Here is a 20,803-nt window from a genome sequence, read left to right on the forward strand (position 1 = left end):
CTCCCACGCCAGGCACCGTGCTAAACTCTGCACAGGTGTTACTGTGGTGGACCCTGCCATCCTCTGAGCAAGGGGCTCAAATGGAGCCCCTCTGACAGGTGGAGAATCAGGGGCTTGGAGATGTACCGGAGGTTGTTCAAGGCCAGGCAGATGTTAGGTGCTGGAGTCAGGCTGCCCGCCTCCAAAACCGTGTTCCTCGACCCTGTCTGTGTGTGCTTGGAATAAGTCTGGGCTTTAACCGACTGCTCGGTATCGTCCTGTCATTTTGAAGTTTCAGTGAGATGCTGATCCCTGTACAATCCCTGACACGTAGGAAGAGCTGAGATAACCCAGGACACGTGTGTCGGGGGTGGTGCTGTGAGAGGCAAACTTATCTCTCTCCAAACAGAAACCGTTTCCTTTAGGGGACCCTCATTTCTTCCTTCCCTTTTTGGTTTTTTGAATCATTTTGGAGTGGAGTTCGGAAGTTCAGTCTTTGGGGCAGGGTTTTGGATTGGTTGTGGTTATTGTTGTGACGGCGTGGTTGTCAGACAGGAAACAAAAATTTGAAGATTTCCTCTAAAAGAAAGACAGCTAGGGTCTCGGGACGGTGAGTGGACGGGCTGCGTTTGAAGTGACCAGCAGGAGCTGGGGTCCTCTGCAGCTCCTGACCTCCTGACGCGGCTTCCCCATGTGTCACATGGAAAGGTGTGTGTAGAAGTTCTCAGGCAACTACAAGGTGTGACACACGTGTAAGAGGAAATGACTGCAGTGATGGAGAAAAGGAAAGGTAAATGTGCTTCAAGGGGCAGAATTAGGGTTTGCGGCCAGATCCAGCAAGTGAAAATTTCAATGTAGCTTGTCGTTCGGCATAATGTATTTAAAAAAAAATAAAATAAACATCTGGTTGTTTGAATGCAAGTGAGATTCCCCTGCTCCCTTCCCTGAACCCCACCCCCCGCTAATTTAAGCCAAGCTGTGTGTGTAAACAGTCTTAACTGGTATCAGGTTAGGGGAGTCTGGGAAACGAGCTACAATTCAGAACCTGGGATGGACATCTTGAGACGTCTCCAGAAATCTGCTGTATTTGCTGAGCACCTACTGTGTGCACAGCTTTGTCAGGGATGGGTTGGAATAAGTCTGGGCTACTGTCCTTGGGGAGTGTCTGGCTGTGGGAGACTGTCCCAATGCCGGCCCAGTCCTGCCATGGGAGGGGAGACTGGGCCCGCTGGGGCGGGCAGGGGGCTCCAGGGAGGAAGCGCAGGGGAAGGGACTGGGACCGGATAATTAAGCTCACGGTGAATTTGGTAATGAAACCTTAATTCGTTGCCATTCAGTTTCAGTCTCCTTTTCTGTAGGACGACGTAACTATTTTGAGACTCAGGAAAGAAATGCTTCAGTTTGGAAAGTAAATGTTTGTCTGGTTGTTTATTAATAAACATGTAAACTATTCCATCGGCTGCTCTGGCACCAAGCGGCTGCCTCTCGTTATCACCCTTAGAGCAGGACCTTGGGGTTCTTGGGTGGTTCAGGGAAGGGGGGCTCTGGAGTCGGACCACCGGTATCAAACACAAGTTGGTTGCCCCGCTCCCTGCTTCACCTGGGCGCACTACTGACTGTCTTTACCCCTTGGTTTCTGCACTTGTGAAATAGGAGGACCTACTCACTGGGCTCAGTGAGGACTGTTCAGATGCTTTGATAAAACCTGTGAGCGTAAGTGGCCACAGGCTCACAACAAGGGCGAGGAGTCTCTGATAAAAACGCACCTGCTACAGACAAAAATCTGTGCTTTTTTCTTTTGGTGACATGTGGTCCTTCTTTCTCTTCCATTTTAGTAAAATCACTTTAGAAGGAACTTTGCATAGCATGAGTAAAGGTATTTATTGGCTCATTATTTTGAGTAGTTTACGGCCTGGGGTCAGCATGGCTGCTCCTAACAGTCTGAGCAAGGAAAGGCACCAGAACATGTTTTCAGGGGAGCAGATTGCTGGAGGCGGGGAGGCTGATCCATTTGTGTGTAACTCAAACTCCTCCTGGACAACGTCCCCAATATCTTCCCAAAGCAAACCAAGCAGCTGACCTGTCAGCTGGAGACCACCTCTCCCTTCCTGGTGGCCACACGTGAAAGGAGACAGACTTTGCATCTGGGCCAGTTGTCCCAAAAGGTCTGTGGCCGGGGGTGAGTCTGCCCCTGCCCGGATCCCGGGCTATGAGTATTAAGGAAGATCCTGACAATAAAAATCTTCTTGTCGCTGAGACGTTCCTCAACTGTTAGCAATCAGTTTGGGGGTGGGGGGCGAGGGGGGTGGGAAATACCAAAGGACATCAAAGAGGGTCTCACTCCCAGACTCTGCTCTGTTTCAAGGCTCCGTAATTTGGAAAGGTTGTGCGCTCAATAATTTGTGAGCCTCCAAACACGCAGGTTATTGTTTGTGGACAGATGGTGTATCGCGTTTTATCGCTTTTCCTTCTGTGGGTCCTCATATGTGGGACTGATGTGCGTTCTGAAGTCTTTGTCTCCTTGCTAAAATCTCTAATCTGAAACAGGCAATCAAGCACCGAGGCAGGGCTTCAAGAAGGCATAATCAGAGTTTTAAAAGCAAAGGGGAGGGGGAAAGCCAGAGATATAAGTGCAGTTCTGAGGTAGCTGTGTGTGCAGAGAACACGAGAGGTTATTCGGGAATTAAAAGTGGACAAATGAAAGGGATTCCTCCGCGCAGAGGGCGAGGGAAAGCCAGGCAGCAGGGCAGGCACCGGGATGTGCCCAGCGGGGCCGAGCCCCCCACCTTCCCCGGGAGACTGGGAGACGGCGGCGGGGGTCTTTGTCTCCGCAGCCAGTGTGGCAGGGCCGGGGAGGCCCCACCGTGGAGCTGTGGCCGCCCTTAAGAGTTAAATCATGTTGATGTACAGGAAGGAAATGAAATAGACGAACTCGCTCCTCTTTTCTTCCTACGGATTTTTCTTTTTTATTCTGAAGATAAAATTACTGTTTGTAAGCATCTGAAAGTCATTAGAGGCCCTGCAGTCTGTCAGGTGCCGACGCAAGAAACTGCTGAAACCAAACGGGTGCCTGCACCGAGGGCTGGGAATTTGTCATGTGCTGATGAGCAGTTATAATAATATATGAGCAAATCACAAGCATTCTGCAAATTAATCAAATTTTTTTTCCCCTTCTCCCTTGTCTCTGGGAGAGTGGCTTTGCAGGCAGACGTAGGTGAAGCCACGCTACTCACAGATGGTCGCTCTGGCATCAGATGGAATTTATATAACAGTAATTCTGATTTCCTGCCAAAGTAGCAGTGAACACACCAGGGAGATTGTAGAAGGCGAGTCATGTGGTTTTGCTGAGGTTGTTGTGGGAAGTTTAAGGGGGGAAATCTCAAATTTTCCTCTTTGCCTGAAGGGCCAGAAACGGAACGCCGTTCTGCCACGGGCGAAATCCATCACATCTTTTCTTGTGACTTGTGCCGAAAGAGTGCTTCGCAGCTGTTGGGACTGCTGGCGGTGACAGAGCCCCTGACTCCTGATCCTGGCCCGCTCCTTACAAGCTGGGGAGGGAGAGACGGGCTGGGAGGCTGGGAAGGGGGCCGCACCCACCGCGGGCTGGGCTGGGCGGGGGCAGGGCTGACTCACTCACCCTCCCGCTCCCCGTGGCGTTGCTAAACCCACAAGGGTTTTTCTTTTCAAGTGTTTTATTAAATGAAGAGTCTAACAACCCTCACTTTAATTACACACGGGCTCCGTGTATAATTCCTCTGGATTTATTCAAGTAGTTGAAAACGATGGTGCCGGTGATTAAACTGATCGTCTCAGTTTAGCAGCTCAGAAACCTGGGAGCGGGTTGGTGTGTCAGTGTGTGGTGTGGGTGGGGGCCCTGCATCCCAGGAGGGCCCCCCCACCTCCCGCCCTCGAGCTGACACCCTCTTCCCCCCCACTCGTCCCTACAAACTTCCCTCTCCCGGTGGTGGTGGGGAACATGGTCCTGCCCGGGGTGAAGGGGACAAGACTGACACTTTGGGGGCCACCCTTAAGCATGGTTCCCCCCCACAAGGTGCCTTCCCCTGCGGAGGGGAAGTGATACCAAGATGGCGTGTCGACTGCATTATGCAACAAAGTCCTGCTGCTGTGGGTTTGTTTTTTTTTTTCCTAATGTAAAGCCCTGCCCATTTGTTTTGGTTTACGTGACTACAGAGAAATAAGTGGATTAGACGGAAACTTTAGCATGCTTCATTGCAGCTGGGTGCCGACATCTGTCATTCCTTAGCCGTATTCTGGATCATGCCAGCCAGAGAAGGCAAAGTCTGACACCTTTGATTTTAGAGAGAGCCTTTTATAAGGGGGAAAAAAAGGAAGAAAAGAGAAGCGTTTCCTTTGCCACTTCATAGGAAAAGCCACCTCTCTCCTGTGCTTTATTTATTTTATTTTATTTTTGGCATATGACATTAGTGGCAGCCGGTGAGTGCAGAACAGTTGAAAAGTTTATGCTTCCATCTCTCCTTTTTACTTTGTGATTTTTTTTCTGTTGTTCACCGTACCAATTTGTCGAATTGGGCATGATAAAATGTAGCTATTTAAAATATTTCCAGTGTGCCCGTCTATATGGATATATACTGTGGTATGGATTGCAGGTGTCTGATCCCTTTATGAAAAGAGGGATGTGCGATTCTCTCTCACACATAAACTCACGTTAATACAATACAACAGCCCTGGAATTTGATGGAATATGACCGTTCCCGCTACACTGATTTTGGTGAGATGTTCTGCAACCCATATGAGCCCGCCTGCCCCCCAGACCATATGAGTGCCCCCCCAAGACTTGTGCTGTGTTTACAAAAGATGTGCGTGGGTCGTGAATTATCCACACATAACCTTGGGTACAGGCTTTTAGTGGATTGGCTGTTTCCCTGCAGCTTTTTGTGTTGGGTGATTTTGTGGGTTTTCCCCCACCCCCCGTGTCTTTTCTACTGTGGCACTGCACCCTTGGCACATGCCAAGTTACAGTGTTGGCCCCCCTCCCATACTTAAATTGTACAATAAAACAGAACCTACAATTAAGGGCTGATGTGTTCATTTTAAGCGACACAATGGAAAACAGGAAACGACTGAACCAGCAGAGACCACCCACTTGTTTATTTCACTGGGTGTGTACAGGAATGCAATTTATCTGCTGCATGAAAAATCACAGGGAAGACTTCACCCGGTGACCCCGCCCCACCCCCGAAGAAGGTGAAGAGCAGTTGTCAGACGCGATGGTACAAGGCAGAGGTTGGGAACGCCCGGCCCGCCGGTGCCAGGCGGGTGATGCCAGGAGGGAAGTGGGCCAGAGGGCCACTGGGACCCAGCCCCCCCGTGGCTGCCTTTGGAAGACCTTGCCAGAACTTCCAACTTTTCAAGATAAGCTGGAAATCTACGTCTTTATATGAAGTCTCTTTGTTTTGGCACTACCCTAAATCTTTTTTACAAATAGCGATGGGGACAAAATAATAAATGTGCGTGTGTCTCCAGCTTGTAACCTCTGAGGAGGGTGAAAGCATGGATGTCCAGGGAAGTGATGGACTCTGTGGGGCTGGCCCTGTGGCCACCTGCGCTCTGGGGTCCCCCGGTCAGATTGGGCGGGGCTGTCCCTGCACCACATAGGAGGTGGCATGGTTGAGGATGCTGGGGAGAGGGGTGAGGGTGAGAAAGCCTGTTCATGGAGCTGTAACTGGGAGACTGAAGACAAGGCAAAGCCACCCAGTGGCCCTGGGAAACGGTCAAGTCTTGTATGTCCTCTGTGGACACAGAGAATGGGAGGAGGAGGGTGGCAGCTGGGACTGGGGTCCCCTGGGGTCTCCAGGAGCATGGAGCCCTTGGGCTTTCCTGGTGAGGAGAACGGCAGGGCAGGGGGTGCATTCTGGCTACGAAGCCAGCCCAGGCCTGGTGGTGTGCAGGGGAGGGTTCTGCAGGGTCCCCTGTTGGGAGGTGGCCTTGCTCTGAGCAAGGGGGCTAAGCAGGGTGGAGGGGAACGAAGTCAAGATACGTCCTCATAAGACCAGAAACTGGGAGCAGCCTTTTTAAGGTTAGAGCTGCCCACCCCAGGTCCCTAGGTCCCCATGAAGGATCTGGGCAAGGGGGTCACCTACCCAGAGCAGGGGCCTGAGCCCTTCCAAAGAAGCTGCCTGGGGGAGCAACTCCTAGCCTGCTGGTATCCAGCCCCTACCATGTGCATGGCCTCCTAAGTTGGGGGGAGAAACCCCTCAAGCCTGTATCACAGGAAGCCCTTCATGGGCAGTGCCCGACAGGACACAATGAGATGCCCGCTTGTGTGGGTCTTTGGGAAGTGCTGGGTCCTGAGGACAGCTTCATGGAGGAGTTAAGGCTTTAGTGGGGTCTGACTTGGAGGAGAGTCGGGGGCTGGAGTGGCTAAATTCCCAGGAGTGACGGCACTATATATCAGTAAGAAGGGGTCACAAGCTGGAAATCCAAATGAAGGAGGCAAGATGCTGTGGTCAGGAATAGGGAGCCATGGAAGGCTGGGGAGCAGGGCTGGGCACCGGTGTGGATGGGATTCGGGGACTGGCTTGGTGTGTGCAGCATATCTGCAGCCTTTTTGTCCTTCTGGTGTCTTTCTCCTGTTCTGAGTGTCCTCGCTGTTGTTCTGGGGTGACCGTCGACCCAGTGGGCCCGGTGGTGCCCAGAGATGCATTCACATGGAGGGAAGGGCTGGCTGTTGCTGCTTCTGCTAGACTCCTGCAGCTTACCTCATTGCCACAAGAACTTCACATAACTGTATTTTGCCAAATGTTCCTAAGGAGGGAAGATATGGCTATTAAAGGTGTGACTAGGAGGTGTTGCCCTGGCTAATTTTAGAACCCCTCCCATTTTTGTCATCCCTTGAGTACACCTTAACAATTTCACCTAATATTTGTTAAAAACTCCAAAATAGATAGCTTTAGTTTTGTAATACTATCCAATTTTGATTCACTAGGTTTTTGGGTTTTTTTTCCCCTAAGGCTGTTAATCTAGAAAAAGTCGTCAGCTTGGTCCCATCTAAAGTCACCTCTGTAGTGTGGTGTTCCAAGCAAGCTGCTTCCCCTGAAATAGTGGGAGAGAGAAAAGAGTATTAAGAGGGCAAGGTTTGCTGTGTGACATTGGGTGAGCCGCCAGCCCCTCTGTTCCCGGCTCCCGACTTGCACTGAGGGCAGTGTCCTCACTCTTTGGCCTCTCCCAGCATTTCTTTCAAGATGAAGTGCACTCACTCGGAGACAAACACTGGGTATTGTTAGAGTATTATTATATTACACATCTAGAAATCTCCAAAAAGGGAAAGTAAGTTCATCGACCCTTTGAAGGTTATTTAATGATAAACATAAATGCTTTCATAAAATCCGGGGAATGATTTAAGATCGCAGATCAATAGTTGTGAGTGCTGGCCGGGGCTGTGTTGCAGCCTGGCTGTCCCGGCCACCCAGGCAGGCTGGTGGCTCGCCGAGCATGTGGGCAGCCTGGGACAAACAAATAAACAGGATTTAAGGCAAAGTCTGCATGACGCTGGTCAGAGCTTGAGAATGAAGTCGCTGAGGAAGGGACCACAGTGAAGTCGGGGGGAGGACGTGAAGGGCCTCGTTGAGGCTGATGCTTCTGAGGTCCCGGGCTGCAGGGAGAGTGAGGGAGAGGGCTGAGCTGGGAGGATCTGGGAGACACCACCAACACCCCCACCAGGCACTCTTGTCTGCAGACACCTCCTGGAATCCAGCCTGATCCTCTCAGCTTTGATTCTAACTGAACTTGAACCTCAAGCTGTAGAGAGGGGTCAGACACAGTGGATCAGGCCCTAGCTGCAGGCTCCAAGGGAGCTGATGGTGCAAAGCTGGGTTTCTGGCCTTTCTCTGGCTTCGTGGGTCTGGATGTACACGGAGCATCTCAGGGTCTCGGTGTCCTTAGATGGCAAATGGGGACCCTAACATTGTCATTGGAAAGACAGTTCTAATCCAAGACTCCTACACAGTAGGCACTTAATAGGGGTATTTTAATGGGCAAAACCGTATCTAGCAAACGTTGATTTAACTCTTCCAGCGTGCCACACATTGTACTCAGCATCGTACAGGGCTTTTCTCATCTAGTCCCCACAAGCCTAAGAGAGAACTGTTATCAGCCCGTTTTACAGATGGAAAACCTGAGACCTGGAAGTGTTACATAGTCGCCCAAGAGCACATAACGGATCAAGACAGGTGACATTTGAATCCAGGTGTCTGGCTTAAGAGTCCACGCTCTTCACATTGTGCCTGAGTTACACAGACGCTGTACCCTGGTAGTTGTCATCCAAACCCAGCAGGGTGTCCGGGTGCCCCGCCCCCTCCTCCAGGAGAAGTTTCACTGTCACCTGCTTGGCTTCATTAGGGCCACACTCTTAGCTGTGCCACCTCCTGATCTGGGGTGTTGTGCTGTCACTGCCCACTGAAAGGCAACCAGATTCACTTTTTAAGAAATTATTAAAATAACATTTAAATTGTAATATAGACTTAGAATTATAAAAATGTTGCAGTGATAGGACAGAGAATTTCCATACACCTCACACCCATTTTCCCCTGTTAGTAACATCTTACATTGGCAGGGTACCTTTGCTACAATTAATGAACCAATATTGATACACAATTAAGTAAAGTCCCTATTTCACTCAGATTTGCTTAGATTTTACCTAATGTCCTTTCTCGATTCCAGGATCCCATCCAGGGTACCACATTACATTTACTTGTCATGTCTCCCAAGGCTCCTCCTGGCTGTGATAGTTCCTCCATCTTTCCTTGGATGACTTTGACAGTTTTGAGGACTACTGTGTAGAATGTCCCTCAGTGGGGATTTCTCGTGGTTAGACTTGGATTGAAGGTTTGGGGGAGGAAGACCACAGGGATGAAGTGCCTTCTCACCCCATCTCATCAGGATACGTGCTCTCCCCCTGACCTTGGCCACCTGGTTGAAGTCGTGATTGGCAGGTGTCTGTACTGCACAGTTCCTCTTCCTGCCTTTCCACACTGAACTCCTGTGAAGGAAGGCACCGTGCAGCTGGCACAAAGGAGTGGGTGTTGCAGCCTGGACTTGAGCGGAAGGTGCTCTGTAGTTAACAGTTTGGGATGCCTGGGGCATTTGTACTTCTCCACGTACAGATGGATTCCATCATGTAGTTATGTCGGTATGACTTGTGGAGGCTTACTTTATACGCTGTGTTATAACCCAGTACTATGTCATTTCCTTTGTTGCTGAAGCCGTTCCAGCTCTGACCACCGGGGACACGTGCTAATTTACAAGACCTCCATCAGTGTATGGCTTCTGAGCCAATTCTTTACGTTCTGGCACAAAGCGCTCCAGGATCATCCTGTGTATTTCCAGCTCCAGTCCTAGAAGCAGCCATTTTCCCAAGGAGCCGTAGTTCCCTTTTGTGAGAATGGTGTTAGAAATCAAATTCTGGGCACTAAGTGTGCTTGTTGCTTCTGGGATGTCATGGGTTCTGGGCTCTCTCAGCTGATAGAAAAAGGAAATATATGTGTGTATACTAACCTCTGCATATACTCAAACCTATATTATATATATATGAAGCTAAACATGAATTCACACTCATGTCACCAATCTATTACCACATGGATCAAAATTCGCTTTCAAAAGAGTAAAATTTTTTTTGGTAAGTATTTTAAATCAAAATTCAAATCACAGGAAATTTAAAACCTAAAATTATTTATACTAAGGAAATTCCAAAGTGTTTTAGCATCTTTGATTAGACAGATGAATATTTTTTTGAAAACTGAAAACACAAATTATGTACCTGATTAGAACCATTCTTGCCTACTTGGAATTAGGGAAATTAAAAAAAAAATATATATATATATATAATGTAATGTGTGCAACTGAGAAAATGGCTTTTTCTATCAGCTCAATGTGTGTTTGTGTGTATTTTTACCAATCTCATTGCCCCTGCTGCCTGTTTAACCTGGAAGAGTGGCCGGGGTCCTGGGTAGGGACCGTCTTAGTTTGCAGTTTTGGGGTCGGCACAGCAGACACTCAGAGGCAGCAGCAGGGGAGGGCCAAGTGGAGACCAGGCCACTGTCCTGGAGGCCTGACCAGCTGGGCAGCCTGCTGTTACGCCCCTCCTCTCCGATCCCCGCATGGATTTCTCTCAGGCCAGCAGGATGGGGTCCACCTCTGGGGGACCGAGGTTCCACCATATCCAACTGGCCCTATAGGTGGAGCCATTTTCTTACCTACCAGCATGCCGTTTGCAAATGTCCTTAGTTTCAAGGTCTCCAAAGGGCTCTGGTTGGGGTGCAATAGGAGGGGCACTGTTATGAAGGAGTCCTCTTGGCCGCTCTAAGAGGTGGCTTTTCCCAAGTCTCATAGCCCTGTGTGTGCGAGCTGCTTCTGAAGGCTGCTTCCCTCCACTGCATCACCCGGAACCGTCTAGAAAACAGCACTGTAAAACGTGGCTGTGGAAGACCCTCCTGGAGTAGCTTAGGAATGCTCCATGATCCTGTGCTCCAGAGAGGATAAACGGGAGTGTCCGCAGGTGGGCAGCGTGGGCTGCTGTGGCCGTGGGAGTTCTCCCCAGAGCCGCTGGTCACCAAGATGTTTGCTCCGCCAGCCTGGATTCTCTCGTGCTTTCCAGCTCCCTTAGGGGTCTGCGCCCACCCAGGATCTATGCGGGTGGTCGCCAGGGCTGACAGAAGCCATGGCAGCAATTTTCCTCTTCATTTACCCACTGTTGTCTTTTCCCACTTATTTCAATGAACAAAGCCCCAATGTGACTGATCTGAAAGGGTGGCCCTGGTCTGAGAGGTGGCTTGTGTGTGAGGACACAGGGGGACTGCCCGTGTCACTGTGTCTACCTGGGCCAGGGGCCCCACTCTCCACCGCTTACACATGCGACTCTCCTCTGGACCCTCTTCCTTGTGTGGATCACAGATCATGGATGAGATCACTCCTCTCCATTCCAGGGTGCCCTCGTTACAACGTGCAAAGCTGTGCTTCTGTCATCACCACTGGGCCTTGGCTCTGGCCAACAGACACATGTCTCTCTTCAGGAATGTCCTTTCTCTCCTGGTGGTCCGTTCAGGGCCACCCCTGTCTCTTTGAGCCATCTCTTGATGGGAAACTGGAGCCTTGCTGGCTCAAAGCAGTTGGATGTTCCCCCTTCATGAACAGTTGGCCCTTTCTTCCTCCCACTTGGGTCTACAATGGGTTGTAACCCCTGAAGGCAGCCTTAGGACTTGTGGGCCCTGTTAAGCATGTATTCCAAGCCCTCACTGTAGCTCTAACCCTAACCTAAGTGCTAACCCTAGCCCTAACCCTAACCTTAGCCCTAATCCTAGCCCTAACCCTAGCCCTAATCCTAGCCGTACCTGAGCCCTAACCCTAGCCCTAACCCTAGCCCTAACCCTAGCCCTAACCCTAGCCCTAACCCTAGCCCTAATCCTAGCCCTAATCCTAGCCCTAACCCTAGCCCTAACCCTAGCCCTAATCCTAGCCCTAAACCTAGCCCTAACCTTGGCCCTAACCCTAGCCCTAACCTTGGCCCTAACCCTAGCCCTAACCTTGGCCCTAACCCTAACCCTAGCCCTCAACTTAGCCCTCAACCTAGCCCTCATCGTAGCTCTAACCCTACGCCTAAACCTAGACCTGTGTCAGGCCTGCAGAATAGATGCCCTTCCCACAATCTTGGTGCTGAAAGTCCTGACTCATTCCAACAGCAGTCTGCTTGGGGCAATGATGCAGCAGGTGCTCAGTGTGTGCTCATGGAAGTGGGCTGGGATCCGGGAATTGTGCCATGGGAGGTTTGACAGAGAGCTAACAAGCCCTGTGGTTCGGTGCTAGCCACGTGCTCAATGCTAGGTTTGATGGACATCTGGAGGCCACAGAGGTGCCTGTGTCCATAGGGGGTGTGACACACAACACATGTGCAGTATCACACATTATGGTACATGCCCCTCCAGGAAGTTCCTGGACGCCTTCCTGGAGCATCCTTGGCCTGATCAAAGATACCCCTTTGCAGAGCATATCCCCATAGGTGGTTTGCAGGGAGTGACAAGAAGGGGTGGAGAGATGAGCGTCTGCTTTGAGAAAACTCTAAGGTTGAATTCCTGATCAGGAACTGGCTAGCCGTGTCCACCTGACTTTGGACAATTATTTAATCTTCCTGGGCTCAGTTTTCGCATCTGCAAAATGGGGAGACATCTCTCCACCGTATATCCCTACTGGCCGTCATGAGAACAATTGGTGCAATTCCTGTAAATGTGCTCCGATGAATGGGTGCTGGACTGTTCGCTGACCACCCCAGGACTAAACACCAGAGGTGGGTCACCTCCCCTCTTCCTGTCTCTTCTCCATCATCTCACACCTGAGCAGAAACCGCCTGGGTGGAAAGTCTGGAAGCCCTGTGGGCGCAGCCCCCTCTCTTCCCTGAACCCAGCTGCCCACAAGTGTGGAGCTGTCACTAATGGATGGTCCCCCAAGGGCAGGCATTCTGCTTTCCCCCTGAGGTACAGGGAAAGAGCAGATATTTCCATCGCAGCAAATAAGAAAAATATCTCGTTTCCCCACTTTTGTTATAAACAATGTACGACTTGCTTTCTCCTTACTCCTCTTGACCCTCCACACTGTATACATATTTATATATTATTCATAGTGGATTAAAAATGAATGTGCTCTTTGCCACGGCTCTACGGCGCAGTGACAATACAAATTAACGTATGATGTACTTACTTCTCGCCTGGCAGTGATGGGAGATTTTGATGGCCTCAAAGTGAGAGGTAGAGAGAGGGGAGGGAAGTGGGGGGTGGGGGTTCACATCTGCAGCCCAGGGCCCTGCCTGCAGACGGGGATCGGGGCTATTCTGGGCGGCTGCCTTGCTGCAGAGCTGGAAGGGTCTTCCCACTCCCCTTCTCCCAGGGAATGAGGTCCAGCCTCCCCAGGGGCTCCTGTGGGCCTGGTCTCTTCCTAGCTTCCTCCCAAGCTCCATCTCCATCACATTGACCTGCTTCCAGGACCCTGCACTGACCGCAGCCTTCCTGTCCCTGCACCTGGGGACAGGCATGTCCCTCTGTCTGGGGAGCAGTCCTCTTCTTTTCCCTTCTTTTGGCTGTCTCCCTCTTTCTTTCATCCATCCATCCATCCATCCATCTCTTTGCTTGAAAAATACTTGATGGATGTCTGTGACGTACCAAACTCTGTGCTAGGTGCTGAGAACACCAATGATCAAAAAAATCCAAAAAACAAAACCCCATGTTCCCTGAGCAGTGGAGCTGATAGTCTGTCTAGTGGGCAGGGCAGACACAATGGTTTATTTGTTCAGCTACCCTCGTTGGATGTGGCAGGGAAGAGTCTGCTATGACACTCCTCACAGTGAGTCTGGGGTCATCAGGGCAGGCCTCCGTGAGGCTGAGGCAGCTGCGATGAAGGATGAGATTACAGTAATTAGATGAAGTAGGGGTGGGAGCATTCAGATCGAGGGAATAAGACAGGGCTGGGCAAAGGCCCTGTGGCAGTTTGAAAGAGTATAAAGAGTGAGCAGCGGCTCACACTCCTTCTGGCTGAAATCTTGGAGCTCCCAGCCACCTCTACCATATCCTGCACCTCCTTGCCTCAAACTGTTCTTTTAAGCCAGTCCTGCACCAGAACAGGACCCTCCAGATGGGAGATCCTTCCTGCAGGGCTCTGACGACAGCCCAGCCCCGCCCAGCCCAGCCCACGTTTGCTGAACTTCATCCAAGTGAAATGCTCCTGTTAATACCCTGTTCCTTAAGATGCTGAAGGTCTCCCAGTTCCCAAGGCCCCCATTCAAAAGCAGGTGCCCTGAAGAGAGACGGTATCTTAAGCTTTAACCCAAGACCACGTGGGACAGGCAGGCTAGTACAAAACAGTGACATGTCAAACACTAGTTGAATCAGACACTGAAGTCTGGAGAGATCAAACACTTACTCAAGGTCAGACAGAGGGCAAACTGGGTGTTAGTAGCCTCCCAGTCTCATGAATGGGGGAACCTATGTTTGAACCCAAGCTCCTGGTCAGACTCACACTGTCTACGGTGGGGCAGGAGGACACCTGAAAGCAAAGACACAAAGCTGAGAGAGCTCTCCATCTTCACAGGGGCCAAAGGCCACCCTGGCACACAGTGCTTCTTGGTGGGGTTGGAGTTGAGAGAGGCCAGTGGTGTCTCAATGCTCTTCTCTGATGGAGAGCTGACAGGGGTGGGTGCCCTTATTTTCTCAAGTCCAATCACCAAGAAAGGCTGTTAGACTCAACTCTGTCTTAAACCCTTTTCTGCTTCTTAGAAATTGATGGGGGTTAGTGTCTTCATGGACACCTATAGACAGGGTGAATGACCAACTCCATCTCCAGTCTGCCAAGATGGCACAGGCAACTTGGCTGGTCTTTGATCTCATTAACATGTGATGGACAGAAGTTTGCAGTTTGTCACCCTGCGGGTTTTCACCTGGGGGACGGGTTGACTTGCCTCCATCTGGAGATCGGATTTCCCCCGAGCCCCACATGCTTCTCAGCAGGAAAGGAAGGAAGCTCCCAGCAGAGTTCCACAGCCTCTCTTGCTGTCTCTGCCTTCAGGTGGGTCCCTTTTCTGTCACCCACATCGGAAAATCCCAGTGAAACACTCAGTGGAGCTCCAGCTTTAGGGTTTGTTCTGGAGATTTTGCTTATCTCTCTGACCAAAAGCTAACAGATCACTGTGTCTGTGCCCACACCAGGGGCTTCGTGTGGACTAATGGTATAGAGAAATGTGAAACTTTTCATCCGGATTTAGCTGCACTGGGAAATGTATCAAGTTTCCCAAAGTGCTTTGCATACCAACAGCTTTCTGTTTGGGAGTAAATGTTCCCATCACCAAAAGATCAACCTTTCACTTACGTTTGATTCTTGGGAGAACACAATGCTTTCCTCTAGGTCCATCCCAGCTTCTCACAATCACCTTCCCTCAGGATGGACCTCTCACTTCTTCAAAGAGCTTTCTTCCACATCAGTCTCATGGGGACCTTTCAACAAACCACTCAGAAGGGTATAGGGGTGTGTGTGTGTGTGTGTGTGTGTGTTTTCTATAAAAACACATTGTAATCATGGCTCTCATAAGGATTTTGGAATAAGGGGATCTGAGTACTTTATATACATTGGAAATTTAAAGTCAAAGTCAACCCATCCAAGTTCGCTATGTCTTCTATGTTACTTATCTGTGCAGTGGGGCTGATATCCTTGACAAAACTGCCATGAAGTTCAAATGTGAGAATAAACATACAAAAATGGATGTAGGAAACTGCGGGATGTAGGCGTTCAGGATTTTCAGGTACCACCGTCTCTACAGTGCTTCTACCTACAAGGTATAGCGCAAGATGAGGATTTACTAAGATCCAATATGCGTAGACTTCCTTCTACAAATGTGCACGTGCCTAACATTATACATTTACATATAGATCTGAAGTTCACCTAAGTTAAAATAAAACCTAATTGAATACTAATCGTTTGACCACTGACATATCCAAATCTGCTGGAATTACTGAACATCTTTGACTCTACTGAGAAATAGAGATTTGGATATAAGCATAGGATAAAATCATGATGGATATTTTAAACTCAGTTTGGGAAAACCGACTTCCCAAATTTTGATTGGGAAAATCAAACAGGAAAAATGTACCAAGTTGGCCAGTTCATAAAAGCTCTTATTGTGAACAAAGGTGATACTTGAGGTTCTCCAGGTGGTTTACTGAGATGCGTGCTGCATGGCTCTGATGGTGACGTGATTTGCACAGAGGGTGGCTCCCAGAGTTTGTAGCATAGATTCATATGAACATGTATGATTCAGGAATAATAATAGAAAATATAATAAACAGCTTTGACAGATGAGCGAAAACAGTGGTGGAATAGAGGAACCAGTGTGAATCCTGGTGATCGGTGGTAGATTCATTAAACTATACCATGGTTTGGTCATTTTGCTTCATGGTTCCGCTAGCCTCTTTAGATCATGGTACCAAGAGTTTTGATTTTATTTATTTACTTATTTGTAGTTCTCAACCCCAAAGACCTGTCCGACCACGATGATTTTTTCTCCATCATTAGCTAATTGCCATAAAAGAGCTACATCGATGAGTTAGCCCCAGCCTTAGCTGAGCCATGGTAATTCGGATAGTAGCCACTCCTCCTCCTGTGAACTGCCACAGAGCTGCCCTTGATGGGAACCCAGAAAATACAATTCATCTCTGAGAAGCTTTGGACAAAACGTTAAAAACATTTCTTAGGCTTCCTGAGAGAAGTCTCAGCTCTACTCAGGTATTTGAATGAACTTCGATTGTTTCATATGTGTCCAGCTACAGATTTGGGCCCTCCTTTCTTCTGCTCTTGAGCTGCCCTTTTAGAGAACCTGGAATCCTCCCTCACTGAACTCTGGATAGAGCTTAGTGTCCACAGGGATGATGACTTCATGAGTTGCGTGGTTGAGTCTTGGGATCTGTTGGAAACTCACTGATGTTCAGCTTAGCACTTAATTAGATGCACGATTATGATGGGGAGAACAGGCATGGCTTTTCCTGTCTCATTGCCACTGATGAGCACCATGATTCTTCCTTCAGTCTGTGCTCTAACTCTGACACGAAGAGCAGGGCCATGTCCAGTCTTCTTAAAATCTGAAGTCCATGTGAGAAATATGAGTCTCGATTCTCCATCTGTACCAACCCAGGGCCTTCCCCATCATCTGTGCAAGAAGCGACCAAGCCCTAAGTGTGTGAGAGGGTGGATGTTAGGTAGCAGGAAGGTAGAGGGGCAATGGTGCTGGCGAATCCTTCTCTTTCTTGACAATCAAGGTCCTTCTGTTGATTCTGCTCTTCTTACTGTGGAAGGCTGTGTGGAAGGGCCAAAAGCAAGCATGCTTTTTCTTAGGTTTCACTTATTCTGAACTCCAAAGTCCATGGATTTGAAAATTGGCTTTGCACGCGGGAGAGTTGATCAGATTCAGCCTTGTGTTACGTGCGACAGTAGAAACAAAAGAAGAGAAAACTTTATCCAAAAGATGCATAATTCTTTCCCCAGAAAGGGAAAGTGAAGCAGTAAGATGATAATTCAATCCCACAAACGGTTCACACCTGCTTGCCCTGTGCCGGGTCGTGGGCTTGGCACCAGTGATATTAGGGTGGCTGTTTCCTGTCTCAGGAACAACACACAGCCAATCATGGTGACCAATACACACACACAGTCACCCACAAAACAGGCACCTTAGATGGGCAGAGCCTTGAAAGAAGAATGGGGTTCGGGCCTGCAGAGAATGGAAATGATATTTGAGGGAGATGGCAGCACAGTGAGGACATGGAGACTCTGTAGAACGAAACCTTTTTGCAGGGACCATCTAATGGTTTGGTTTGTTGTGGGCAAACGGGGCATGCTCCCAGGAGACTGGCGAGGTGGTTGGGATTGAGCTGTGAAAGCCCTGATTATTCCTTAGGGGGAAGGTGGCCATCAAAGATTTGGGGCAAGGAAATCATAGCTTAGCTTCTGTTTTAGGTGCTCAGCGTGGTATCCCTGGGGAGGATAGACAGGAAGTGTGAAAACTGGGAGCAGGAAGCACTCCTGCAGGCCGCCATGTTTATAGTCTAGCCAGAGTTGGTGCACACTGGACCGGGTTCAGGAGGGGGATATTGGAAAGAGAGATTCAACAGGTAGAATGGATTTGTCCTGGAGCCCAATTGGTTAAGAGGGAAGAAGGAGAGAGCTCATTCCTGAAGCCCACCAAGAAGGAAGCAAGAATCTAAGCACTGTGTGCAACTTGGTGAGGAAGTGAGTTTCAGCTCCGAGCATTTGGTTGGCCTCCAGTTTCTCAGGAACAAGACTGTTCTGCTAAGTAGCTACACAGGACCTCTGCTATTAGTACTCTAGAAAAGTGCTGAATCTGCTGTTCAGATGTTTTCTGGGATAAATGGTTGGGCCCATTTATTTACTTGTTTATTTTTCTGAGCAAATGGAACCCAGCCCTAGGCCTTGACCTCTCTGGGTGCTGGGTGGGACAGCCCTCACGAGCTTCCAGGAACGGCGGCAACTTCCCAGCAGCGGGCAGAATGCAATTGTTCCATTATGACTTCCCAAACCAGAGGCTTTACCGGTTCCTTAAGATGGCAGAAATGTGTGCACATCTGCTGTGCATCAGAACAGGGAAAGCAGCCACGAAGGAAGGAGGAGACGGGTTTTCATAAGAATCCATCTTCTGTTCTGATTTAGAGCATTTCTCGAAAAGTTTGATTTCAAATGTCACTACTCAAAAATCCAACTTCTTTAAAACTAGGCTGGCCTTGATTATCTGAATGTCCCGGCTCCTGTCTCATACCTTCTGCTGCCACCTCTTGAAACCCCGACGTTCACGAATTCCTCCAGCTTGGCACTGCTCCTCCACCCAGGAGCAAGGCTTGGGTAACAGCCCTCTCTCACCCCACCCCCAATTCACTCCCTCGTCACGCTTGTTTGCTTATCAACATAGAGCTCATGGGAGGATAAGGAAGTGAATTGGCTTGGAGAGCTGAGTCACGGCCCCAGGTGGAGTGATTCATGGCTCTTCTATGTGGAGCTAAGGGCCACGAAAGTGCAGTCCGGGCCTCAAAGCCGTCTCCTGTCTGTTTTTGTACAGCCTGTGAGCTAAGAATGGTTTTTACATTTTTAAATGGTTGGGGAAAAAAAAAAAAAACCTCAACAAGAATAATATTTCATCACGTATGAAAATTATATAAAATTCAAATTTCAGTGTCCATAAATAAAGTTTTGAATTTCATCAACAAAAAGTTAGAAAATTTGGTTTCTCTCTTGTTATGTAAGTAACTCCATAATAGCTTTGATCCTGGCCTGCAAAACCTAAAATGTTTGCTGTCAAAGTTTTTATAAAAGAAGTTCCAGGTGTTGGGAGCATTCTCGTCTGTCAACTAGGAAGTCTGAATTAAAAGCTCCGGCTTGGAATGGAAAGATCTTTGAAATCCCTGTCCAAGTTTTTATTATTTGGTAACTTATTATTTATCTAAGTAACTTATAATTTGTCCAAATAGATATATTGGCTGCGTTTTTATTCCCTGTCTTTTGATTTTTGCAAGGCAAGAATACTCAGGCTATTGATAATATTGGTCATAGTGATCCTGGTCCTTTGAGCACTGGGGGGGCGGGGGAGGGGAACACAGCAGAGCTGATCCACCACTCTTTCTGCCCGCAGGTCACAGGCCTTTCCAGTGTCGCTACTGTCCCTACAGTGCCTCTCAGAAGGGGAATCTGAAGACCCACGTCCTCTGCGTCCATCGCATGCCTTTTGACAACAGCCAGTATCCCGATCGCAGGTTCAAACGCTCCAGAGTTGACTCGGAGGCTTCTGGGAATTTCGAAGACCCCACAGCTGTCAAGGCGGGGAGCTCTGCGGAGCTAACGGAGGAGGGCAGCAGGGCCCAGGAGGAGCGCAACTGAGCCAGCCAACCTGGATATTGCAATATTATTTTCCACAGGTTTCAGATGATGCGTCTGGTAAAAGGGTTTGCTAACTGCATTCCAAGGGGAAAAAAAAAAAATCATGTACAACCCCCACCCACTAGTGTATAGAACATTTAAAAAATTTAAAAAGATATCTATATATATATTAAAAAAAATTTCCCCAGCCCTTGAAAATGGCTGCTAAACTGTTACCCGGCAACAAGTCCTTCCAAACCACGCAGGTGGGAGAAAAGTGATTTCAGAAATGCTTGGTGTCCTCTGAGCTCAAGAAAGCTGGGGGCCCTTCCAACTCTAAAGTCGTCTTTGTCCCCAAATCATGCTCTTCACTGAAAAACGATGCCAACGAAATGATTTAGTGTTGCTTTGAAGATGGAGGGGCTGTGTTTTCATTGTTGAAAACACCTCGATAATCTGACACCAGCTGCTGTCATATGCCTTGCGCCCTAATGGGATGTGCTGGGAGGCAGCTGCGGTGCCAGTCAGGCTGGAGCGGTCACTGCAGAGAAAATCAATGCACGTGGTGTCGTAACTGCACTCTGGGAGAAACCTTAGACAGCCCACAGCCAGCGCCAGGGCTGACCGGCTTTGCAGAGGATTGCCATCTTAAATGTGCATTTTTTAAAAATACACAGCCAAATGAATCAATGGTCAGGAAGTGTCTGCAGACAAATGTCCATTGCAGGTTTGATGAGTAATTCCTTTTTTTAGATCAAATTGCAGTATTGAGGGAAATGCTTTTCCCTGGGTTGTCTGTTTTTTTTTTTCTTTTTTTAATTTTTGGAGGAATTTAAAAGGAGGTTGCTAATTAAAAAAATTTAGGGGTGCATTATATAAAATGTTTGGAAAAACTAGCCAACCCTACCCACAGAAGGTGCTGGCAAGGAATGAAAATTTATGTAATACTAAAAAGACGGTTTTTATCGTGATTTTAAAAATTTTACTTGAATGAAGGCTGCTCTGATCCTTATTATCAGATTTTTTTTCATGTATTAGTTTTTATAAGTGTCACAGACATAAAGCAAGATTTTCTTCTCCAGCAAGCTCTTATGAAATAGCTTGTATTAAAATATGTATCTAAACATCCTGTTCTCTGTTACTAATGAAGAAAACTGTTTAAGTTAAAATGTCTGTTTTTGTAAAACAAATGTGTTCTATATTTTTGTAGATTTTAGATTTTCTACTGATTGGATACTCCAAATTTGTCAAGTTCTGCACCACCCAGAGGGAGATTTTTTTGAGGGCCAATAATGAAACACTTAACTCATTTTTTAAAAAAACGATTTAAGAAGACTAGTTAAGGGTTTATTCTTGAATCTGCTAGAATGGCGTTGAAGTTCAGCCTCTTAACATACTT

General features: G+C 48.4%; 1 protein-coding gene across 4 annotated transcripts in view; it reads left to right on the forward strand.

Moving 5' to 3' along the window:
* Positions 1–20,473, forward strand: part of ZNF536 (zinc finger protein 536) — a 414,729-nt gene extending 394,256 nt beyond the window's left edge. For all 4 annotated transcript variants that reach the window (XM_031458545.2, XM_031458544.2, XM_031458547.2 and 1 more), the window contains one exon: positions 19,181–20,473. In XM_031458545.2, coding sequence (XP_031314405.1) covers positions 19,181–19,425 — 245 coding nt within the window. In that variant the 3' untranslated portion in view covers positions 19,426–20,473. The remainder of the gene's footprint in view (positions 1–19,180) is intronic.
* Positions 20,474–20,803: the final 330 nt, after the last annotated feature.

Source organism: Camelus dromedarius, chromosome 9, assembly GCF_036321535.1.
Source record: "Camelus dromedarius isolate mCamDro1 chromosome 9, mCamDro1.pat, whole genome shotgun sequence".
Taxonomy (NCBI): domain Eukaryota; kingdom Metazoa; phylum Chordata; class Mammalia; order Artiodactyla; family Camelidae; genus Camelus; species Camelus dromedarius.